This window comes from Passer montanus, unplaced genomic scaffold (genome assembly GCF_014805655.1).
Source record: "Passer montanus isolate IOZ18808 unplaced genomic scaffold, ASM1480565v1 scaffold103, whole genome shotgun sequence".
Lineage (NCBI taxonomy): Eukaryota > Metazoa > Chordata > Aves > Passeriformes > Passeridae > Passer > Passer montanus.
Genome location: NW_024356838.1, coordinates 426,772 through 453,257, shown reverse-complemented (window position 1 = coordinate 453,257; position 26,486 = coordinate 426,772). Strand labels below are relative to the sequence as shown.

General features: G+C 37.3%; 1 protein-coding gene across 2 annotated transcripts in view; it reads left to right on the top strand.

Annotated features, from left to right (window-relative positions):
- DPYD (dihydropyrimidine dehydrogenase) overlaps positions 1 to 26,486 on the top strand; it is a 348,037-nt gene that overhangs the window by 162,438 nt on the left and 159,113 nt on the right. For both annotated transcript variants that reach the window (XM_039718169.1, XM_039718162.1), the window contains exons 9-13: positions 4,066 to 4,173; positions 7,262 to 7,431; positions 9,083 to 9,293; positions 16,996 to 17,180; positions 24,668 to 24,883. In XM_039718169.1, coding sequence (XP_039574103.1) covers positions 4,066 to 4,173; positions 7,262 to 7,431; positions 9,083 to 9,293; positions 16,996 to 17,180; positions 24,668 to 24,883 — 890 coding nt within the window. The remainder of the gene's footprint in view (positions 1 to 4,065; positions 4,174 to 7,261; positions 7,432 to 9,082; positions 9,294 to 16,995; positions 17,181 to 24,667; positions 24,884 to 26,486) is intronic.

Genomic DNA, 26,486 nt, shown 5'->3' with positions numbered 1-26,486 from the left:
TCAGAAGCATAGCTCTTGCTGGGGAGAGGGGATTTGATCAAAAGAGGAGACAGATATGCAGTGCCTGTTTCTGCTTTAGTTTCTCTTTCCAGACCAGGCTCATAGTTAGGGTAGTGGCAGACTTAGCTGATTGATGTGTTGACATGCCAGGATTTATTTGGTGCAGCAGCGGAGTGGACTTGGTGCCCTGCTCTGCAAGCCAATCCCTTACATTGTCTATGCATCCCCCTGGTACATTGCCTTGTACATCTGCAAATTTACTCTAATCATTTAGCAATTCATGGCTCAACTGGACTATGGAATTATATCTAAATTTTCTTTAAAGGGAGACAATGGACTTGAGACTGTGCATGAAGAAAATTGATATGCATCAGTATTGTGAGAACAGCGAGTACAAGATCTTACTAGGAGGCAGATGATGTTTTTGTCAATACATACATGCACATATATATTTATATGTGTATATAAAGGATATAGAAAGGGGAATTTAAAGTCTGTGTTTTCCAAAGCCACTGTTCTAGTGGTTAAGGACTTTGGAAAGGATATGGTGTGTCATACATGGGAGAGACTTTGGTGCTGAGGAATTGCAAACTGGAGAAGGAGTTGTGGGGCTCAAATGATGGAAAGAAGCAAAGAGAGTAGTGGTGAGAGATAGCTGGAGCATCTGGAGATGGAAGGCAGAGCACAGCAAACCAGAGGGTCAGGAATCAAGATGAATTGCTTTCTGTGCTGCACCTGACCCAGATTGGGACTGTCTAGGTTAGATTTTGCAAAGCTGAACTAGATCTGTCATGCAAGCTGTTATTTTCACAATGTTTCTACTTTCTCTATTCTTAGTAAATGCAGTTTTCCACAGCCCATGAGGCTTCATTGCGTGGTTTGGATATCAGTTGCTTCAGAAGCTTCCCTGGCATCAGCAAGCAAAGCAGCTGAGGCTTCAGGAAGCTCGGGGCTGTGGCTGCAGAAGATGGGGGGCTCAGCACAGCCCTCTGCTTGTAGAAGGGTGTGCAGAGCCCATCCAAACACCACCAAGGGGAGCTGCCTTGCTAATCTGCCTCCTCTTGCTTGCCCTTCAAAAGAGTTGTTCTTCAGTGCAGGGGAAGGAAATAATTGTTCTCACTAGATATTGATACAGATTATTTAAAGGTGGAAGATGTGGGATAGTGACAGATTGTTTCAGAACATGAAATGCCGAATAGTAAAAAAAAATATCTTTTTAGATGTCTTGCAAGTGGATTTGGAGAACAGAGAGCTGACTTACTTGGCTTCAGCCTAAAAGCTAGGGAAAAGACCTTATATTTTTCTAAGCATTTTTTGTTGGGTGGCTCTTGGCTATTTTGTACTAGTGTGTGAATTCGCTTTTTCTAAAGAATCTCTCTGATTTATCTTCAAAGAGTATTTCTCTTGGTTCATTATTTTGACCTAAATTGTGTCTTTCATAGGTGACTGGGTTTTTTTAAATTTTATTTATTCTCTGAAACCATTTGCTCAAAACTGCATTTTTCCTCTACAGCTATTTTTCGTTAAATATTCTCTCTCCCAAGAGGCTGGTGGCTATTTATCAATATTTGATTTCTCTGTAAAGCATACTTCTGTGGGGTGAATGTTTATTATGAAATGGTGTCTCTAAAGTGAATCTTATCTGTTCTTGATCTCTTTCTCTGTCTGCCTCAGTCTGCCTCTTTCTTAGCTTGCCTAGTGGCTTGAAGAAGTACTAAATCTCTCTATTTTAACAAAAGTAAATGCAGTCATTACAATAGCAAATACTAAACAGCAAAAGGAGATGCATCAGAATCCAGCACAATACAATTTCCAGCAGGTGCTCAGCAAAGAGCTTCAATCTGTGCTAAGTGTTTATAAGTATAAAAGAAGAAATCTCCTGCATTTCCTTAAAATGTAAATATCACAAAACTGTTTTTCAGGGAGTTTTCAGCAAAATGAAAATAGTAGAATAAATAGCAGTTAATGCCACGTATATTGACTACCTCTTTGGCAGTTGTTTGGTCATATCAGTCTGGCTAAACATTATTGAACCCAATGTACTCCTAATCCAACTCCTTTATTTCAGTGATGAATCTGAAAAGACTAGTGATGAACCTAGACAAAGAACATTGCAACACTTCCTTTATTATACTCTTTATTCAGCCTATGGGAGCTAAAATACTGATGCTGTTAGAGACCAAATAGTTTTCATTAGGAGATGATAAAAGCAGCAAAAAAATAAGCGGGGAAAAATATTTGTGGATTTCTCTTTGAGTTTGAATGGAGGTACATATTAGGAGGAAAGAAAATTATCTTTAATGGAGGCTGCACATCCCACTAATGACAAGAGTGTTTCTCCCAAGAGTAAACTGAGGCCTCTGAGTTGGTTTATGGATATCTCAATAGAGAGGGTTGCATTACTCTGTCCTCTGCCTGCAGGCAGTCACTGAGAGCTTTTTCTGTGGCATTCTTCTTGCCATAGATGATTTTGCAATATATACATAGAGAAAAATCAATGCCCTTTTAAAAATAGTTTCTTTAATGCATTTTACATATTGTACTTTCAATAGTACTAAGTATTTCTGGCAGCCTCTTAAGACATCCATTATTCATTATTCATTAGCTGAAATTCCAGTCTGCCCAGAAAGTACAGCATTCAAAGGTCTTGAAGTTCAGGACGTGCTAGTGTTTTTTAACCTTATATTTCTCAATATCCAACTATAGATCAGTGTTGGTTTCAGAGTTGAGTGTTCAGCAACTGAGTAATGATTTTTCATTAGAAATAGAGATCAAATTTCAGGATTTTTTGATTTTTGGCTTGTAAGCATTTTTAATTCACTGAAAGTATATTTCGTTTTGCTTCACCGAAACTAATAAATCTAAAAGTATATTTTATTTTTCTAGTATTATAGTAACTTCATTCAGAGTTCTACAGCATCAAAAAACTTCCTTCATACGGGTAACTCATGAAAAACTACTAAGTTTTCTCATTAGGTAGTTCTGGTCATATGCTGCAATGAGACAGATTTTTGTTGCTTAATTAATAGAAAAAGACCCCAAACCTTCCCTGTTTGGTAAAGTGCTCCTCAACATGCAATTCTGCATTATTGTAGATGCTACAGTTGTGTTGTTAGGCTTTTCTAGACCAATGTGTCTCAAAGAGGAGCAATATTAGTCTGCTGCCATGCATGCCTGAGAATGGAGGGGATGCAGATTGCTTTTTATGCTCCTGTTCTTCCTGCTTGCTTTGAGGATGCCTCAGTGCTAGTATGTTTGCTTACAAAAATTGTTGACATTTACTCCATTTCAATATGTAATTACTAATTAGCTTACTTTTGATAATATTATGGGGTTTTAGATGTAAATATGAAAGTTGAGCGTGTTGAACGTACCCTGATTGAATTTGCATGAATGAAATTGCTTAACTGGTGTGTCAGCTGGGCTAGCTTTTGGTGCTGTCCAACCATTCACACCCAAATGAGATGATGTTCTTTGGTAATTGGAAGATGCTTTTTGCTGCTTTCTTTTAACTGAAAGGTATTTGTTGCTATTAATAATTGTGAAGTAAATCCTTGTCTGTATCCTATGGATTCTGTCTAAATGTGTGTTTTTGATAACTCAGAATAAATGTCAGCCAATCAGGACTTCAAGTTTTTGAGAAAATAAGAATAGCAAAAAAAATGCTGGCATATAAATACTCACAGATCAGACCTACAGCACTGCCATTTGTCCTGCTCCCCTCATCAGTTTTAAGCTGTTTGTTACTGCCTCATTTGTATTATCTGCTTTTGCACCCTGTTCTCTCTAATCCCTTCCCTTGCATTTGTTTTGTTATGAGTTACACAAGTACACACATTGTTGAGGAACCTGATTTTCAAGTGCCTGTACTATTAAACAATCACCAGTTATGTAAGCTGCAGACTACAAATGTGATCATTTGCAATATTATTTTGGAAACAACTAAGGGTTTGTGAACGTGCTTGTGTGGATGATGTTTTTGAGAACATGTGTGTAATTCAAAATATATGTTGGTTGCTAAAATTTTCTGTGTAATTCTTATGTGCCATAAAATATCTGTTTCAGGTTTGCCAGAACCAAACAGAGACAGTATATTCCAAGGGCTGAGAATGAATCAAGGATTCTACACATCTAAAGACTTCTTACCTTTGGTAGCAATGGCAAGTAAACCAGGTGTGTGGCACTGTGTTCCTGTTGTAATCACATTCAATAAGTCATTAGCAGTTATTGTTATATCAAAGTGTCTGACTACAAAGCAGCATATCCAGTCACAAAGTACCTTCTACTGAATATGTCTGGGACAGTGTTTACTCTTGGTTAGTGGCAACCTCAAGAGCAGGATCAGGAAAGTTAGTCCCAGAGATTATAAACTGAATAATCATGTAGACAAATCTAAACTTATGGCAAATAATTTCCCCTAATAAGTTATATTTGTTATTTTGAATTATAGTCAAAAGATGACATAAGCTTCCCCTTTGAATGAACTATCATGATAAAAATAGTATATATAAGATGGTTTGAGAAAATCTGATATTAAAAAAGGTGTTTCTGATTTACGTAAGCAGCTGACTTGTAGATTGTTGATAAATTATTTTACTTGATCCCAAGTCATGTGCTACAGGTTTTACAGACACATTTAAATCAGCACTAGTTCTTTACCCAACGAAGTTGCAGTCTAAGACTGAGGACACCAGGAGTATGACAGGAGTTAATAAGAAAGTGCTCAGTTCATAGGCACCAAATATAGTCTTGTTTTATGGTTTCACATCTTTCTTTGAGCTCAGAGATAGCTGCATTTGCTCCTTAAGGAGTACAGATGCTTTCAGTGTCCCTGAATATGAATTCTTAAGCCCCAAATATGTGATTTCTATGCCACATTTCTTCTTGGTCTAGATTCCCCAGACAAAAAAGAAATTAATGTACAGTTTTTGTGTTTTTTTTTAATTGGGACAGAATTTGGTATTTTACATCTGACTTAAATAACTTGTTTTGTCTACAAACTGATTTTTTAGCATCGTATAGGATTGCCTACTTATTTAGTACACTTTTCTTAAACAATTTTGAAAAATATATTCTATGGGACATTATTCTGCTTATAAAAGTAACATTTATTACCCCATTTGATGCAAAATATTTCAGAAGTGAAATTCTGCATCCCATCTGTGCCATCTCTTTGCTGTTTCCATCAAATGCTTATTACTGTCTGTTTTCTTAAGCTCAAAGTAATCTTAAATGATTTGGGAGAAAAGGGCAAGCTTTTGGGTTTTCTTTTTGAAGACAGAGATGTTTAAAAATAAAACGGATTGAGAATATGCAGTGCAACACATTTGTAGATTAACAAAGGAAAAGTAAATTCTGCAAAACAAGACTCTCTTGAAACAATGTGACTAAAAATACTTTGCAGAGTTCCAAGGAGATATGTAGCAGCTGTGTACTGTAAGTCACCTGCCTGCGTGAGGATCTGTGTACTGTGCTCCACATATTTCAAAATAATGCAAAGTAGCCCTCTTGATTAGCTAGCATATGTGATAATATGAGGTTTTTTTATATTAAGTCTACAATGGGAAAAGGATGAACTTAGAAGAACTAACCTTTTCTGATTGACAGTAATAGATAGCTCTTTGGTGTTGTCTGTTAATTAACATGGTCTCTTTTGCTTAATTTTCCTAGTGTCTGTCTGTAGCTATAGCCACCTTTTGCTCTTTAAGGCATGAAATTATAAAATAAAATATACATGTACTACATCCTCCTCTATCCTCCTTTTTCACTGTGACAGTTACCTAAATAATAGACATAATAGACTTATTCATGGTAAAATACATATTCTGCCTGCTTATTAATTCTGAATGCCACTTGTTAATACACTTCCCTCCAAAAGGGTTTCCTCTTGCAAATACATAGCTGTGAATTTACCTCAGGAGTGTGTTCCCAAGAGCAAAGCAGGCTGCTCTGACTGATCTCGTCTAGACTCACACTCTGATGGCACTCTGAGCTGCCAGACCCCTGCTTCACTTCTGCTTTTTCCACCGCTCAATTTGTATGGAGTATTAAGTTCACTAAAAATAAATGAGAAAAGTTTAGAGAGAATTTTAGCCCAAGAATCCTATTAAATAAATAGTCAATGTGACACCACATACATGGGCAGGGGGAAATTACAGCATTTGTCATACATTAAGCATTTTTCAAGTGGAGAGAGAATAGGTGTATTAGGATGCTGTTTCTCACTCTGCTTATATGTCTAAATGAAAGGGATTGTTTACTTCAATAATACTTGTGTTCCACAATTCCATGTGAAAATCTGCTATAGTAGGATACTTGAGTTAAAGTACAATAGGTAAATGCTTGGTGTCTCCTGACTGCAACTGTCCTGGACTTAGTAAGAATATGGCTTTGTATTATTTATGTCAATATTTTTCAAGTTATAACCATTTGCCTAACCACAGTTGGTTGTACTCAAACATGTGATAAAGTGCAGTCTCATCCAGGGAACAGACACAGTTCAGTTTTACTTAACTGTTTCTTGTTTAATTGAATCATTAAATACAGGCTGTAGAGATAAACACATAATATTGTCATTTTCTCTATGTAACTTTTTTCAAATGATTTCTAGAAAACTACTGTAGATTAAACATTTTCTTCCAGTAGAAGAACTAGGAATTACTGTAACAATATTCTTTTTCTTCATGTTCAGCTGATGAATAGCCTCAGAGAATCATGTCACCACCAGAGCAATGTCAGTGCTTTATAGAAATCTGAGGGGACTGATGCTGGTATACTATTACACGAAACTATAACTGACAACAACTGGTCATCTTTTTTTGTTGTTGTTTTGTTCTATTTTGTTTCATTGTTGTTATTGGTTCGGTTTGTTTTTGTTTTTTTCTTTTTCATTTTTTTTTTTTTAGCTGGGAGGATAATGAATCTGATGAAAGAGAAACTTACTTTTTGAATAAAAAGATCTCACAATTCTAGTTTCAATCTGACATGACCCACAATCCTACAAACATGTTGTCATTTGAATTCTCTCTCAATAGAAAGATGCAGCTGCTTAGAGTACTGACTATGAAATTATGTAGATGAGCATATCTTAAAAGGGGGAATAAAACTGTCTTTCAGTGGAGCAGAATAATTTGATAGTGACACTCCATGCTTGGAAACTGTAAGATGCAATTTTACACTGCTTTGAGTACAAGTACCTTTTGAGCTGTCATGCAGAAATGGTTTCTCTACGTGAAAATGGGGTTTTCCTTTTATCTTTCAGGGATGTGTGCCTGTAACTCTCCGTTGCCACCAATCCATGGAACTGTGATTGTACTCGGGGCAGGAGACACTGCTTTTGACTGTGCAACATCTGCTCTGCGCTGCGGAGCCCGTCGCGTCTTCGTGGTCTTCAGGAAGGGATTCACTCATATCAGGGCTGTCCCAGAAGAGGTAAAATTGAATAGCAGCATTTCTGAGAAGGCATGTTAGGTATTTCTATGTGGCCTGGAAGCATGCTATAGGTACTTAGCAGACATCTTTCTAAAGGTTTTGTTTATAAAAAGCTCTTAAAATATAGGAATGTTTATTAAAGATCTGAGGCTCACTTTGTACACTCTGTATTTAAATAATTTTCCACTGTTGTATCTGTTTCCTGACAAGACAGAGAGATGTATTTGCAAGCAGGGGTTAGAATTTCTTGCAAGTTAGGAAATGAGCTAAAATTCTCAATTTGGAGTCAAGCATCCATTAGAGTATTGTAGGTAACTCTTCAGATCATGGTTAGATCTTATAATGATACCTTCTGGCTGTTGTTTAGGGAATCTCAGTGATTCTGACATTGCCTTGTGAGCCTATAAAAGGCTTTCTTTCTTGTTTTCTCACCTTTCCATTCTTTCTGGTGAAAAAATTACTTACAGTGATTTTTGGCTTTGAATCACTGCCAATGACAGTGAAGCAATGCTATCTGTCACATATTTCAGCATTCCACTTACTTTTTGGTTTGGCTTTGTACTTTGGCATTTATTAGGTCATCTACACATTTTGAAATTATTCTTCTTCCTCAATTTATGTGCACTACAGGAGGTTTTTTCAGATTTTTTTTTATTTTGGTGGTCTTTTTCTGTTTTCATTTATTTGGTACATTATCCTTTTATATACTTCACAATAGCACACCATCTAATGCATCTTTATAATGAGATTTATGGTAGTTTTGCTGTCTGTTTCAAGAATTTATGGTAGTTTTGCTGTCTGTGGGCACCTTAGATCTTCCAGAAGGGAAATGGAGCTGCAAAGAAAGTATTAGAGGGTTTCTTGGTGCATGATTTACTTCTGTTGCACTTCAGTCATGTTTCAGACACCATGAGATTACTGAAGTCATTGAACAGACTCATGTGCTTTTCAGATTCTTTCTAAAATCTGAACCAAAATCTTTCATAGAAGCCTGATAAATTTCTAAAAGTTGTCAAAAAAGTTTCTATTCATCCAATCATGCAGTAGGCCTTGAAAACAGTAAAATAAAAGTAGCTTCATTTACTAATGGCCATGATAGAATCATGTCAGGTGGGATATTACATGTTCAAAGAAGTTGTCTAAATAGAGACAGTAAAATTCTGAAGATGATTGACTTAAGCAATTTTACCACAGCAGAAGATCCTTAAGTCTGGATTGTCACTCAGAAAACTGTTCCTTGTACACAGTAGCCAGCATTTAATAAAATCTTAAAATCATAATAAACACAAATCAGGGCATGGACTAAGTTAATACTATGTCACTTCTTGAAACACACGGATATTTAAGAGAAATATTTTACCCTAAAAGAAGTTAAATGTATTCAAAGCAATGAAAACATAAGAAGATATATTGGAGAAATATTTTCCTTAAAAGCTTACTTACTGCCACTGCTTGATTTGATGGCACAAGAGGCTCTGAAGCTGACAGTAAGATGACTGTCTGCATAGTGGACATGGCTGATTTTTGCTATAGTAGAATCCATGGTAATCTTGAATCAAAAACTGTTTTCTGTATGGTTTGTTTGGGATTTTTTTGCAGCATGAAAATGCAGCATGTTAAAGTTGTATATTTTACTGCTTCTACTCTACAGATGGAACTTGCAAAAGAAGAGAAGTGTGAATTTCTGCCTTTCCTCTCTCCTCGGAAAGTTGTTCTTAAAGGTGGACAAATTGTTGCTATGGAATTTGTTCGAACTGAGCAAGACAGCGATGGAATCTGGAAAGAAGATGAGGATCAGGTTGTCCGCCTGAAAGCCAATGTGGTGATCAGTGCCTTCGGCTCCGTTTTAAGTGACGATAAAGGTAGCCCTGACTAAGGCAAATGCAGATTGCTCTTTTAGCTGCATGTCCTGTCCTTTAACAGTTTTGTCAGATGGGTCTTGTGGAGGTTACTCAGCTTGTGGCTGCTGGTCCCCTTAGAGTAGTTTGTCCTTCAGGTACACCTTTTAGAAAAAGACTTGGGGGTCAGGTAACTGAGCAGTTCTCTGCATATTGCTGCATAGAGCTGGAACTCAGCATTGATGTACAGTTCCTCAGCGTATATTTTTCGTCTCAGTGCAAGTGGGATCTCAAAGAAACTCTTGGGAATTTCTTCTGGTCTCATTAATTAACTCTAGAGAAACTCATTATGTTACATCTTTAAGCTGAACTGATCTGATCTCTGAAATATCTTTTTTTTTAACTTTGCAAATTAAACAGGCATTGAAACATTCATTATTCTGGTTCAGCTGGTCTGGGTATTAGTTATTTCTTGTGCATATACACGAGAACTGAGACCTCTCTTACACGATATTTCTTAGTTGCACTTTACAAGGTTTAGTCTTAAAAAATAATGTCTCAGTGTAATGTACTTTTGTGAATCTTTGCAGTCAAGTAAAATGATAAATCCTAAGTGATGTGAGCAGGCTCTGAACTTGAATGATGTACTCAGCACTCCCTGCTCTACATCCAGTTGTATAGAATGGTAAACAACCCTGAGGCCAGAAGAGTCTAAACCCTCTGCTACAGTAAAAAGAGGGATCAGCCTGGTATTTTGAGGAACATGTGAAGTGAATACATGAAGCAATCCTATTTTGTGTGTGCTACTAATACTTTGGGGCAGTTTCTTGCAGTGAGCTCCCAGCTCATTACTCAGGGCTGCCTGCTGGCCTGCTGCTGCCTCCTGTTCTACAGGGCACAGGAGAGAACAGACTGCCATTTTTCTTGGAGCTGTATTGCTGTGGAAAGACTATCATTTGTGTGGGTCATATTTCAGGGCTCAGTCTAACCTCCAGGACACAAGAAGAAGAAGATTTAAGCAGTTTTAAGAGATTCATTAAGTACTCTGAAGCTCAACTGAGAATTTTGGCAAATTTTGTTGGTTTTGTTGTCAATTTTGCTTTTAAAAAACCCCGTGTTTAGGTTTTTTGGAAGGGTTTCTAGAATCTCATGTGGTAAATCAATCAACTGAGAATTTTGGCAAATTTTGTTGGTTTTGTTGTCAATTTTGGTTTTAAAACCCCGTGTTTCGGTTTTTTGGAAGGGTTTCTAGAATCTCGTGTGGTAAATCAGTATTAACCTATTCAATCAATATATGTTGTTGTGATTCATAAGACCCCATGATACAGGAGTGATTCTGTTTTCTCCCACGTTAAAAATTATCTCAATTAAAAGATTGAACTTACTGTGCTAAGCAGCCAGTAAGTATTGTGCCATAGTACTGTGCCATTCTTGTATTTCCTAGGGCACATTCACAGTCTAAATTAATTGTTGAGAGGTTTTTAAATAGGAACATAAAATGGGAGGGGAACAGTCATGCAGTGAGTTGATCATGAGAGAATAGTCATTTACTTTGGGGGTGAGCAAAACACCTCAGTTTCATGCTGTATTTTGGGTGAAACTGCTGTTAGAAGAGCAATCAATAAAAAGGAAAAATGCAAGTCATTTGTTTTGGATGTTGTGAAAGTGAAAATAAACTAAGACTTGAGTGCATAAAGTGCTTGTTTTGAGCATGCCATTTCAGTTGGTTTTAAGTATTTTCTTTTTTTTTTAAGCGGTCTTAATGAAAGTAAAATTTGCTTTTCACCATTGAGCTGGATTACAACCAAACTCCAGACCACTTCAGTGTACATAACAAAAATAAATGAAAAAGAAAAAAAAAAAAAGCCACCAAAACATTTCTTAGTGTTTTGTTGTGGTTTTTTGTTTTTGCAGTTGATTGGTTTTTCTAAATGAAGTACACTTCTGTATTCAAGAGATTAAAATATTCAGGTATTCCCCATCAAAAGATGGAGATGAAAGTACTTGACGTACTCAAAACTGGACAATGCCATGAGCAAACTGATTTGACTTGGAACTTGATCTAACTTGGAAGGGAGTGGAACCTCCAGAGGGCCCTTCTGGTCTCAATTATTCTGTGACTGGGTGACTCAGGTGCAGGTTGAATAAACATGTTAATTGCTGCTCATACAAAGAGCTCTATCAATTGACCTAATTCATAAGGCACCTCGGGGAACTGAAATGCAGTATTGGTATGGGCTAAGATAGCAGGTTATATCCTGTAAAAGCTGGTTCTACTGATAAAAGAATAAAGAAAATACTGTCAAAACCGGAGAGATTAAAATTAGATTTAGCCCCAGTTCAACAAAGTGTTCAGGGCAGCCTCGATGCTCACATTGGAAAGTTTTATAAGAAGCCATAAGTGTGTGGGTGACTGAGCAGAAATAGCTCATAGGTTAGAAAGTTTTTTCTGGTCTATTATCCTCAACAAGATGTTTCCTATTCTTGCATGGTAAATATAAAATTTGCAACTGACATTCCATGTATTCACAATAGGTATTTAATCTTTTTTGTTTTGTTAAAATAAAATGCTGATGGTGTTTTTAAGCAACAGTTCTAGTGGGTATTCATCCTCCTGTTGGGAATCATATAAATGCATCACTTGAAAAAATTGGCTCCTAGTTCCATTTTATGCTCCTGGAGTTGCTTATAGATGAAACAGGGCAGTTGTCTTCTAGACTATTTCAAGAATGTTATCATTTTACTAAAACCAGTAAAAAAACAGCCCAACAAATTGTTCAAATCCAACTACTGCAGATGGAGTAAGAAAATTTTTTTGCTTTTTTTTGAAGAAAAAATTTTTTGCAAGCTCAAGCTGCTTTATTTTAACTGCAAAGCTTACCAGAGCCTTCAAGGCATTGTAACTGACCCACAAAAACAAAGAGCTGTAAGAGGAATTTTGTACTTTTCCTTTGGTTATTGTTTTCTTTGCTTAGTTTGTTATTTTTAAGGCTTACAGTGTGCTTAGTGAATTACTGAAGTATCTTCTGTCACCATTCCTAATTGCAGCTACCCAACATGTACACTTGCAATTCTGTGTGCTCCCTCACACTGTGTTCAGCCTCTGCATCCTACTTAACACCAGTCCCGTTGGTTTTAAATTTGAACTTTGAATAACCCTTTTCTAATCCTTCTGATAAGCAAAGGGAACAATACTTTATACAATACAATGCAAAATTTTGTAACAAATGCCTTTGTTCAGATTTATTTTCTTGAATTTGCAATGAGAACCATGGAGAAAGTATGAAAAATAGTGCTCAAAATGCACTACAAAATTCAGTGCAGAGCAAAGGACTAAGCCAGGATAGGGGACTGACAACCTGAGTTTAGTTTGACACTCTGTTTAGCAGGCAGCAGTAAAGAGGAAGAATTCACATGTAACCAGAACACTGAATCTTATCTTAGCATGATAATGTCTGTTTTATTTTCTTGGAACAGCAGAAAATAGAAATTAAAAAATACCCAAGCAAAATCCAAGCACCACCTTTGTAAAAAATCCCAGAAGTAGTAAGTTATTTGTGAACCAAAATATGTTTTATGAAATACCATTTTATGAAAATGTTGGTAGTAGCTAGCTATTGCATGATTGACTGAAGGGCAAAATTTTATTTCATCATTCCAGGAATCAGTCACAACTTTCAGATATTTTGCTTTTACTTAGTACAACTGTCATCTTTCTTGGAAACTCACCAGCCAACCATAGGTTTACTGCTTCCCTAGAGTAGTTCAACATACAGTAAAGATAACTTTTCCCAATTTGTTTACAATTTTATACTTTAATCTACTCATAGTTAATTTTTGTGTCTACAGTTTGGGAAGTGTTTGATAGGGAACAAAGGAAAAAGGTTTGCAGAGCTCTGATCTCATAAGTGAAAAAGATTTTAGTTTTCCTTTGATCAAACTCCAAATGGCACAGAAACCAGAAGTTCTAGAACTGGAAAGGATTGTTGAGTTTCTTCATAGAGCCTGCTCAGACAGCTGGGTAACTTTGACCTCAGAGCACTGAAGCCTTGACTATGTAATGAAAGAGTAGAGGGGAGGAGGGGAGGCTGTGATACCACAGCTGGGAATGCCCTGGCATCTGCCTGCTAGCACAGCATCTGCCTGCCCCAACAGGCTTTGAGACACCAGAGTTGTAAAAAAATTGTTGTAGAAAACTGAAATTCATATACGTTCAGAAGATTCCTATTGAAATAGATAGGAGTTTTCCTGCTGAGTCATTTGGAATAGGGTTTTCCTCCTCAAATAGGTTTACTGAATGAGTTTGGGTGCAGCAGTTCCATGCTCTGGAATCATTGCCCATTCCCAGTATCAAAAACGGCTTCATGATGATTTCTAAAGCCCTGTTTACTTAGGGCAGAAATTCTGCTCTTTGAGTTGATACATGTCAGACACTTCTGCTTGCTAGTGACAGAAAACAAAGTCAAGAGCAGCCTGCAGCAGGACCCTCTCCCACTGTAACTGGACCCAGCTTTATCCATGTCAAATCACTTTTTAGTGCTGTTCAGGACAGTAGTGGGGTAGAGAAGGTTGAAAGCATGGTTGTGCCTTTCTTCATTTGCTGGGCATTTAGACTGGGCAGTGTCAGCAGTTAATCTGGTAAAGCATGTGACAGCTGTAGTTATACATTTCAGATTAAGAAAGTTACTGTATGTTTGTATTTTTCAGAAGTAATGTTACTATTCACTTTAAAGGAATTCTGTAAGATGGATATCAAAAATAACATTAATGAGCTACTAAAGCTAAAATTATAGGAACTTACCAAATTGGTTTAACATAAAAACCATTAAACTGTTTATTGAAGCTTCACAGATATACTGCAGCTAATGAGCATTTCTGCTATTTAAATAAGCCCAAATTGAACACACATTACATAGATGCATAATTAGTCATGGCAGTCACACAGAGACTCACTTTTAAAGCTTTATTTGAGGAATCTTTTCCATTTGATTTGTTTCGTTAATTAAAATATTTTTTCTGTATTCACTTATATTTTAATATTGTTTTTGCAAATGCTATAATTTGCTGCTGTGTTTCCATTTGTGTTTGTTTGCTCTGTGAATATAGTGAATTTGGAAAATATATTCAGCACTGTCCTTTTGTTTGGTGTTGTGTTAGCATCACTTGATAGCGGTAGAATAATTAAATTGTATATTGTCTTTCATCCAGAAGGATCTTTTCAAATTATATATAATATCTCACTAGGCTGGGGAGGAAATGGCAGCACAAAGACAGGATTTTAATTTGAATTTTCAAGAGAAAATATATGTTAGTTTTAAACTTTGAAGACTGAAACTGAGAGGGTGAAGGTTTTTAAAGATTATTTTTACCTCTGTCCCAAATCATGCAGCAGACATTAAATATCTCGTTTGCTTGTTGTTCAGTGTCAAAAACCAGTTCAGAGAGCCAATAATTCAAGCTCACATTTAGCTCTTAGGCTCTCTCTCACCCTTGCAGGGGCAGAGAAGGAGACAAAAGTTCTCCCCTGCTTTGTGCAGGTGGTCTGGGAGGTGCTCCCTTCAGCCTCCCAGCTGCACCAAGCATCAGATCCAAACTGTGAGGATTTAAGGAGCTCTTATAGAAAATGCTTTTGAACCATGCTCTTTTTTATATAACGTAAATCTTGGAGATTATAAGAAAGAAATAAATAGCAGTTGGATACCATGTCATCCTTGCCACCAGGGAAATGTTCTTTCTCGATTTTAAAAATATGGATCAGGCAGACAAATCCCCAGGCCTGGAGAGATGTTTCAGGTGAAGATATGTTGGGCATTCTTCACACTCAAAAAGCTTTTGGTATAATTATGTCCAGACAGCTATTTTAGAACAAAGCAATTCAAAGAGATTTGAGAAATGTAATAGATACAGGATAACAGAAGTAATACCCTATTTTTCCACAAGATGAAATAAGTAGTCAGAACTCCCAGTTTTACATAATTTCTTTTGAAAAACTACATTTTCGACAGCATGTTGTCTTCAGCCACCTTTACTGTGGCTCAGACCTGTCTCAGACAGAAGTCAGCTATTAAATCCCCACTACCAAATCCTGCAGTACCAAGTTTTCCTCTGTTTTTTTCCAAACATGTCTTTACAAGCCTGTACATATTTAACTTGTGAGAGTCGTCTAGACCACATGCTGAGATGGTGCCACTGCATGCAATAAGTTATATATGACAAATATAAGATGATCAAAAGCTTTCTTGAAGTACAGACAGTGTGAGGCACAAAGAGAAAGTTAATGTATTGATTTCTGAAGGATTTTTGATAAAACTGCTATCAGCCAACTCTTTCCTTTAAAAAAACCCACACAAACAGAAAAAGCCCAAACCCAAACAAACCAAACCCCTCATTTTCCAGATGAAAAATGTCTCAGTCTGAGGGTTGTGTTCCATGTGATCTTTCAGTAATTTAGATACTTTTACAGGACATCATTTCTTAAGTTTTTGAGTTTGTTGCTACCCAAATGTTATTTTTGTCAACTTAAGCTACATGTATATGCCAGGTGGGAGAGACTGTGCAGGCAATAGGTCTTGCAGATAAATTAAATACTTGTGATAGAAAATCTGCTACAAGGTTTCAGTTTAGAACTGTCTTCTCTGACTCAGGCTTCTGAACAAGTTGAAAAAAATTCCTTTGAATTTCAGTTCTCTGGATATGTTTGTTTGTAAATGCCAAGGTTGAGGAGGAGAGTGTAGGTGGGACAAATAGGTGACAATGTTTGTGCCTTGCTTCCTGTTTAATATTTTTGCCCCTGATTATACATAGCATCCACTTTGAAATACACTTCAAATATATGATTTGGAGGTGAAAGGAGAGACAGAGCCTTGGATGAAAATCTCATCACTGTGATGTGTGGGAAAGCTGTGTTTGAAGCTTGCTCTGTACTGGGGTGTGTGCTGGGACAATACCATGACTCTGCCCTTTGTGTTGGAGAAATCTTCATCTTAAACTGGCAGATTTCTCTTTTACATTTATGACAGTGCAACTACATCAGTTTAATTGACCTTGGCAATCTGCATCTGCCAGTGGTATGTCCCTGAGGGACATTGCAATTTTAAACTGCATTTTATTGAAGCATGTTTGGTGATTGCAGACAAAGCTATATAGCCCCCCCCATTTTGATAGATGCCATCAAAATTTGCTAAAAATATTTATTGAAAAGATTATTCTCTTAATGAAGCTACTTTGAAGTGCCTTGTGAATATAGTAATTTAAAAAATATTAACAGAATATTCTTCTGAGCATTTATGTACATTTAATGACGTTTATATAATGCTATGCAGTATAAATTTTTTTTCACATCTACATTATTTAGAGGACAATAATATTTCATGTTCAAAATGCCTATACGTGCTGTTTTCTAGCAGTATGAAAAATATTAAGATATCTTAATGCACACTCCAGAAAAATTAAGAAATTGTAGTGAAAAGATACAAAATATGTTGTCTTCTTCTAACCATTTAATTTTGATTGTGGTTTTATTGTTAATATGTGTAACAAGTTTTGAAGTGAGCCTTTCTTCCAGGATGTTCTGAGTTTGAATATTAAGTTAGGACAGCTTTTACTTTGATGAGAGATATATTTCTCAGCATTAAATTTTCTTATTGTTATCAGCATACATTTGACAGATTTTAGCAATAGTTTTTTCTTTCTTTTATTAACATATTTGTCATTTATTTGATTACAGTCAGAGAGGCCATGGCACCTATCAAGTTTAACAGATGGGGTCTCCCTGAAGTAGACCCAGAAACGATGCAAACAAGTGAGCCCTGGGTGTTTGCAGGGGGTGACGTTGGTGGTCTCGCCAACACTACAGTGGAATCTGTGAATGATGGCAAGCAAGCTTCCTGGTACATGCACAGATACATCCAGGTAACTTCTTCAAAAGTATTTTTCTCTTTCCCAGTTTTATCTGCTTTTTGATACTTCAAAAAATAATTTCATTGTCACTTTGATTCAAATTTTGAGAAATAATACCTAGATTATCTGGTGATTTGAACATTACATATTCATCTATCTTGGATCACATATTAGAGTCTTACATGATCTTATCACTAAAATTCAAGTAACATTTTCTTGGCCCCAGCTCTGAATTCCACTCAAGGGTTGTAAGCCTCCCTGCACAACAGACACTGCGAGCAGAAGCCCTAATTGGGTAATTGGGGAAAAGAAGTGAGCTCCATAAGTATTAAAAATAAAAATCTTCCAGTAGTGCATAAAGTAAAAAGTAACTACTGCTAATGTTGTTACCTGGGGAAGACATTTTTAGTTTACTAACAGTTTACCAAACGCTCAGGTTATCTACACTGGAACCCCAATTTGCTCTGATGGGACTGATGAACTGGATACAAGAGCTTGACAGAAACTAAGCATTAAATGCACGAAGGCAAAATAATGCAAAGGAGAATTTACCTGAGAAATGTAATATGTACACACTTGAAAAATCCGGTAACCACGTCTCCCTTTGGTTCTCCTTGCATGTTGCTGACTCTGCTCTAATTTTCCTAGTAGATGAGCACAAAGTCTAGAGGAGCTGAATAAAAACCTCCCGAGACAGAGACACAGCCTGGAGAACCAACTGACAAAAAGTGTGTTCGTAGTGCAGGGAACTTTTAAGAAACATGATACATGATTCATTCTCCCACATAAAGAGATTTGAACAACTGAAGTTGGGACTGTAACAGCTCAATGTCTTTCTCCCCCATCCATCTGCTCAAAGCCTCTCTGATTGCATGTTTGTGCAATTTCATGCTGTTGGGGTCTGATTTCACTTCCTAAAAATACTTCAGCTGAAAGCTTGTTGTTAGTATCTGTGCATATTTTTTCGCACTTGTTCTAAAGCACTGTTTGTGTCCTGCCTTCTTATACCCTCTGAAAATGCTGAGTGTGAAACATCTTTAATCCCTGACCTGCTTGCTTAATTTCTCAATGCACAGTGATTTTGGGTAACTGTGGTAGGGGAGAGTAGGTATCTCCTCCTTTTTGTCTCCTTATTCAACCTCTTAGAAATACAGACAACCCTCCTTTATGATGTTGCTTCCTCCACAAAGCTTTTTTTAATTTTTCCCCTCTGGAATGTATTTAATACTTTGAAAAAAATCTGAATAGTCATGGCTTGAGAATTAGAATTTTAAATCAAGCAGACTTGTGATATTAGAGCATTTCTGTTACCCTTTGCAGGTTTCAAGGCAGCTTATTCAACCTTACAGTCTCACCAGGAAGCTAATGGGAAAGCCTTACAGCAATCTTCACAGGAAAGTTTCCAAATGTCAAGTGTCACCTTTCCAGCTGTTAGATGAATGGGTTGCCCAAGGGCATTTATTTGGATGTGCAGCCCTTGTAAAATCTGGTTGCTGTGGTGCAAAATGCTGTAATTTGGCAATTTACTTCACCAGTGTTTGGGGCCGATAGAAATTTTAGTGAGTGGAGGAGTTTGTTTTTAAAGAAGTTGTTTAGAGAAGGATAAGAAAAGGATTGTATTACCCTGCTGTTTACAGGGACAGGTGTGTGCACGTGTGCCTGCCTTTGTGCTCGTGTGCGTGCGCATGCACTCACTTCACAGCTGAGCTGTATTCTGGAAACTTCCAAAAGCAAATGAAAAAATACCCTTGCACACCACCTTACTTTCTCTCTGCTGTGATTTTAAAGCAGGCAACCATCCTGTGAACTGCGTGTCTGAATCAAGTATGCATCAAATTTTAAATAAATGCATTGATACTGTCTAGGTTTCAGTTAAGGAGTAGGTAGCCATTTCCAAAATCACCGACTATCTCAGCACCAGGATGTATAAATGATGCAGTCAGCCTTCATCAAAATAAAACTATTCCATAGGATTTCTCAACTAGTTCAAGACAATGTCAAAGAGTGTAACTCAAACCCACCATCCTGACTACTTGCAGAATGCAGTGTCTGAACAGCACGCTGCTTGTATCCCAACCTACTCCAGGCAAAAGGCTAAGCGAACAGATGGGGCTGATATGTGCCCTGAAACTCCAGTCACTGCAAGCTCTGGCACGTGGTCAAGTCAGGCGTGAGATCCAGACTCCAGGACTCTTCAGCAGAAATGCCTTATGTTCAATACTGAGAGTTATTTACAGAAGCTTCTTGGCTGCTCTTATGCTGGAAACTTTCCATCATTAGTTGCCTAAATATCTCCTGCCTCTTAACATATTCCTCCCACTATATGAGGCATAGGTTCATCTCAAAAATTGTTGCCTGCAGCTGTGTCAGGTTAATTTCTATAAACATGACCGGTCAAAGCCTAACTAAGGATTGCTGTAGTAGAACCTGTTAGGAAATACAGTCTTCCTAGAACCATTCCTTGCAACTCTTTAGAGATCCAAACAGATCGGCCCAATTCATGCAACTTTCTACTACTCACATTTTCTCACTACTACTCACATTTTCTCACAATTCAACCTTCTTTTGTTATTCCATGAATGACATAAAAATTTCAATTAAATAATCTTAGTGATTTGTTTAGTTTGGGGATTGTAAGCCTTCACTTTTGTCCAACGGTGACTTTATGATCCTGTGCAGATGAAATGTAGGCTGTTGTTCTCTTCTAGGCCTCAGTTACCATTCATTTCTTTTTGATCAGGAAATGGATTTAATAGTTTAATAGTTATATTCAGGATAACTCACAATTATTGCAGGACTAACTTTTAATTTTCTATGCCTATCTTGAGAGCAAAGGCAGTTCCAGTATTTGCATCTCGGATGACTATCCCGTCCTAATGCTTCACTCCTGCTTTATTCACGCACTTACCTGTGGGCTATTTTCCCATATATGTCAGTCAAGCTGCCATCTTCTTCTCACTAAACTCACTCTTTAAAAGTGACTTTTTTTTCCTAAATCACAGTAAATTTTCATTTATTTAAATCTGTTTTCTTCTTTTTTGTAACCTTCCACTGTGGAAGTTTCTTTTCTATTTTTCCTAGACTGAAATGTACGTGATACATTTAGAGAATAGAGGCCTAGATCCCAACTGATATAAATTGCACTTCACTAAGACATTATTCAAGATGAATTTTGAGCACATCACAATGTTATTTTGAACTGCAATTGTATATTTTCTATTTTTTCTTTACCTATGCTGTCAGAAAATATATGGGCTTTGTCTCCGAAGAGTATAGTGTTGATACTTTATCAAGATCAACCATTCTCATTTATTCCTTGAGCATGCATTATACATTATTGAGCATGAATATACATTATTTCATAATCAATACCAGAATTGAGAGGTTCCCAGGAAGCTTGGATTTGAAGCCATTAGTTACGTTGTCTGTTTCTTTTCAGGATAGCTGCAGGAAAAAAGTGAATGTTTCTTTGTTTAGCTAGAACAACGTATGCAACACTGGCAGGCAGCAATAAAGCACCATTTGCAAAAAAGGTGAATTAAAGGCAGGTTCAGGAAGCCTGGTAATTTAGTTGCTGGCCTTTGAATAAGCAATATATCTGTTACAGAAAGAGAAAGCCAGAAAGGAGCTTAGAAAATCTCTGTCAAAGTGGACAGAGCCTTGAACAAACCTGCTGTAGCAAGGGTGCTGGGCAAGATGTGTCCTTCCAGCCACAACCATTCAGAGATTGTGTGAAATAATATATACATATTTACCACAAAGTTAATTAACGGAGAGAGGATAGCAGAAGCAAGGAAGAAAATGTTTTAAGATCAGACTTCAAAAGGACAAAGCCAGAGTAAGATGGAAGTATTCGGGAAAACTCTTCCAGGCACTGGGACTTGTGGAGAAGGCTCTCTGTGAAAAATAACAGTAATACAACTACTTGCTTTCACAGTCTATCTTTGTTAAAGAAAATGTAGTTAGACCATATCACTCCGCTTAGGAATTTTCTCCATCTAAAGAAAATTAATGTCAGAAATTGCATCAGGTCTAAAGCTGAGTTCCTGGCTCTCAGCCCTGCACTGCAGCTCATGTGCTTTTGCCTTCAGGCCAGTCCTTTACCCTGTTTAGGGTGAAGTAGCCCACTGCTTGCAATGTGCTGGGGATTTTTCACCACCCTGTTCCAGTCTCCAAAAAATTGTCATGATTGCAAGAAGTACCTGCAATATTGGTAGCTCAGCTGGTTGGCATCAAATTAAGAGGAAGAATGGACCACACTTTTTGTCCTCTACTTCTGAAAATCAAGAAAAGAGTTATTATAAATAAACTCTTGCCTGCAGGCTTTCTTCTCCTATTTGTTTGTGCAGTGTCAGGGAAATCCTTCATTATAAAGATGATTTCACTTTCAGGAAGCTATATACCATTTTTGTTTGGCAAAAATTTTGCTTTGTAGAAAACAATGCATCAGGGCTTATAAAATGTATTTATTTTATAGGCATTGTGCTCAAAGAAAAAAAAAGGCAAAAAAATTGAGTCAAAAAGGAAGCGATAGGAAGGAGGGAGATCTCCAAAGATTGCCACTGACTACTGAACCTTCAGCTGCATCCTGCCCCTGTGTGCTTTTAGATACTTGGTTCATTCCTTTCATATTTCTCCCCCTGCCACCTCTGCTAGGGTCACTCCATCATTAACAAACCATTAGGCACATATTGTGGGGCCTGTGTGCACGTGGGTGCAGTTCTTTGTGGTTCTGCTCTTTGGAAGGGAAGTAAGGCAGGAGAAATGGGCCCCTGTATATAATTTGGAAAGTGGCTTTAGACTGGTTTGAATGACGGCATGCAAGAGGCAAGGCCTATTCCTACATCGGGTTATTTTCAACCATGTGCTTCAAAAGTCTTTCACTGCTTTGGTGCTTTTTCTTTGTCTTGTACAGGATATATTTTCTATTTTACCACAGAAAGGTCACTAAGAATCACTTTCAAGTAGCGTTCATTTTAGGTGAGAACAACTTTTAGAGATGTAATTGTCCTGCTTGGGCAAAGAAACAGTACAATGGAACTTCAGCTTCATATTCAGCACTCTCTGCCTATTTGTCTATAGCAAATTATATTTACAGTTGCATAAGCTGTGAATTGTTTGTGATCAATCCTCAGACTGAAATGTATTCACAGAGAACATTTGAACGATTCTGAATAGCAAATTAATTCAAAGTAGAAAATTGGATTTATTGCTCACATGTGCGCAAAGAGTGGAGTTGACGAAAGAATTTTCCTTAAGTCTTAGACACCATTCTGTAAGAATGAAAATCAAAGATTTTTTGGTAAGAGTTTAGTATATCAGTGTTGATTTCAGTGGATTTCCCCATTTTCAGATATGTAGGAAACAAAAGTGCTAGCATTTAAAAAATGCTTTAATTTGGATTGTGTGATCCAGGACTTTCTGGTTTGGCATTGCAAACAACATTTTGCAGTTGAAATATTAGTTAAGAAAAACAAACAAAAAGTTAAAAGGATGAAATCAAACCCAAAGTAATAAAAAGATAAAAATACAAATTCAAAATACAAAATTCATTTTTCCTTCTCTTTTTTCTATTTGCCAGTTAACAAAAGCTTTTCAGATGTAGAATGCCAGGTTGTTTGGTTTTGGAAGAAATCAGATTCTCTTGGTGTAGAAAACTAGCCCTGTGGGGTATGACATGGAGGAAGCAGTGAGCACTCAGATGGGTGGAATGTAGGAAAATAGAGACAGTGATGAAGGTAACTCACCCTAAGGAGTTACAGCTGTGTTAATTATCAAGAATTAGGAACAGGCCTGCCCTTAATAGGCCACAGCTTGATCCAATTAGGGTGGGTATTGTAAAAGAGTAGGTTGGCTGGTTGAGAAGTTGGATGGAGTTTGCTGGCTGTGCAGAGAAGGAGTCAGTGCTGTGAGGAGCTGCCCATGAGAAATCACCAAGAAGGTACAAAACCTTTGCAATAAGAATGCAACACTCAGGAAGAAATGGGGCATATTTGGCTTTTTATGAAGTGTAACTGCACTGACCTCCAGCTGAGAGAGGTCATGATACTGAAGCCAGGTTGATCCCAAGTGTTATGGGTCTTTAGAAATTAGCTTTTCTCAAAATGTCCACCATTAGGGACCCATTCAGGTTCACATCATTCAGACTAGGACAATTCCACTACTTTCAGTGCTTTTAAGCCATCATAAAATTTGGCCCCAAAATGTATCCTCTTTGTCTGAAGAGTCAAAGATCTGGGGTCAGAATAGTGTGAGGGGAATCCACACAATCCCAAAACAAAACAGGCATGAACTCTCAAGTTCTAAACCATCCTAGGAAACAAAAGGCACAAAAAACCCTGAAAAACTCCTCATCCCATCTGTGCTTTTTTAGTTTTCATGGGTAAAAAATGATTAAATAAGTTCCTTAAGGAAAATCAAAAACCCAAAAGGCAGCAATTCCTGAGTGGCTGAGGCTTTTAGTCTGCTACAGAAAGTCTTCTCCAAACATCAAGTACTAGTTCTTTTTGTCCTGCTGAAAAAAGTCTTTAAAGACAGAAGAAACTGCTGTGCTCTTAGTTGTGACTTACTAGGAACACAGACAGTGTAGAGCTTCTCTGTATTAGAAGTTCCTGCTTTGTTTCTTTGTGATCTTATTGAGTCAACCATTTCCTTGAACAAAGATTTAAATTCCACCCACCACAGCTGTTCAATATCCATACATGGAAAAAGCTTTTCCCTCTGCAATTTTTTTATTATTAGATATAACATATACATTCAATGCTTTTCACTCACTCTTCAGAGAAAAGACCCTTTCAAATGAAAACAAAAGTCACTGTGGTGGCACAGCCATAATGTGTATGATGTTTTTGATGGCAATCAGACACTAACTTTTTTCAGTCTTGAAGTATATTCATACTACTACAATTAAGTATAAACCCAACATTAGTTTTGCATAGGTACACCATTGTGTAGGCTGTATAAAAATCTTTCAAAGTGGGGGGAAAAGGTTCAGAATACATAGAGTTAGGGCTGAGTGATCCTCCACGTGATGCTTTCCATCATTTTTCACATTTCTTACACTTTTTATAGATTGGCACCTTAGAAGAGAGCTGGAAAGGGTCTGTCTGCATACCCTGGGTTTTTTCAATCTCACTATTACTGACTGTTGTAGGGAATAGAGATGGCTCTTCAGAAAGGCTGAACAAACCTTTGGACTTAACCAGGCTTATCAGTACAGGGTGTAAAGTAACTTTTTCTTCATTATTTTTGTTACTGTCAGTGTTATTTCTGGCATAGCATAGTATTTCAGCATGAAGACTGTTTGGGCTGAAGATGTTACATAGGTGAGTGTTTGTATGTTTTGCTGAATTGCAAGTCTGAATGCAAATACTTAGAATTAAACTTTGTGTTATTATATATTAATTATTCTCTTATAAGGATTAATAATAAATTGTATAAAAATAGATCATAAAAAATATTCAGTGGTTTAGTGTTGTTGTTTGTTTGTTTTTTTACAGTCCTTATATGGTGTTGCAGTTTCTACAGTTCCAGAACTACCTCTCTTCTATACTCCTATAGATTTAGTGGATATCAGTGTAGAAATGGCTGGACTGAAGTTTCCCAATCCTTTTGGCCTTGCCAGTGCAACCCCTACTACTAGTTCTTCAATGATTCGAAGAGCATTTGAAGCTGGATGGGGCTTTGCTGTCACTAAGACATTCTCCCTGGATAAGGTGAGGAAATATTTCAATATTTTTTAATATTTTATGTGTATTTTGCATGTAGCCATATCTTTGTATAATTGAAAAATGTGAATCTTTGGGGAATGTTACATCCAACTAGCATAAAATAGCAGGGAATGGTTGTGATGCATTGTATAGCTCAACTAGCCTGTGAGCTTTCCACAGTGCAATGACACAATTTCTGGTTTTATGTTTGTTGTTCCATTCTTCCCTTATATTGCCCCAGCTTCTAATATTAGTAACTATTAAGTGAAAAAATAGGTTTTTTTAAAATACTGCAGTGAAAATGTTTCTGTGAAGGATCAGAATGTACAGGGAATGAGTAACAGCTTTGTCACATAACTCATGAAGGGCGGATTCTGTGCCAGAGGCTGCCAAGATAAGCCATTGAACTGGAGGTGCAGTTGCAGTGTGATCATGTGGCTGCAAGGGGGAGGCTGGGTGGGAAGTGGAAGAGAAAGATTGAGGCAGGATAAAACCGAGCCTATGGAGAGGAGGACACAGTGACATCAACCTTCAGTAACATGTAGTGGAGGAGGAAGGAGTTAGAATTAAGTCTTGAAGCCTATGGCTCAGTGTGGCACCTTAAAAAAAAGCATTTTGTATAGTTTTATGTGTGTAATTGCTGGTTTGAATTCAGGAAAATTGCAACTTCCTGCTGCATTCAAAATGGTGAAGTGGAACTGAGCAAGAAGTTTGGACTGTGAAAGAAAATAACAGCTTTGATAAACAGATCACAGAGAAAAGAAACAGGTTTTGAGCTGAGATGTAGATATAGTTCGACTTGTGGAGAGAGGAAGAAAAGGTGAATCCTTGAACATAGGCCTGAGTAACAGTGTGAGTGATGGCAATGTATTGTTAACCAGTAACAGAGTAGTGTGGTCTGAAGTAAGCTTTTGAATTTAATTTGGATACAAGGGCCTTTTATTCTTGGTTCAGAGGAAGGATATAGAATATAGGTACTGATCAAGGTACTGGTGGATGGAGCAGAATAGAGAAGGTGGATTTGTTTCTCTTTGTTTCTCTTCCCCTTTCCATGGGTAACTATCATAGGTGAGTTAACTGTATTGGTGGATGGAGCAGAATAGAGAAGGTGGATTTGTTTCTCTTTGTTTCTCTTCCACCTTTCCATGGGTAAGTATCATAGGTGAATTAACTGTACTGGGTGCCCCTCTAGTATGGGGAAGGTCAAGAACAAAATGCTGTATTGCTGCAGGATACTGTAAAATATGTAAGGCTGGATCCTTCTGTCTCTTACACCTGAGGTAGCCCTGAGGAAGTAAGTGTTCATCTGGATTGCAGTGGAGATTCCAATCTACTTCCCAGTGCTTCTTATTGAAACACTTTTTAGGACATAAGTCATACAAGTATGTTTACAACTGACTTACATGTATAACATACCATCAGCTGTAATTATTCAGTGCCTAGGCTACAGCCAACCCATAGCAAGTACTGAGACTTATTTTTTTATCAGTTTTATTGCTGGTATGCTGGCAGTCCTGCCAGACTGCACGTTGATTACTGTGCATCTCGAGAGCTAAACAGACACAGGCTGAGTTCCAGCTTGGGTGGGAGTTCAGGAGGAAAGACATGC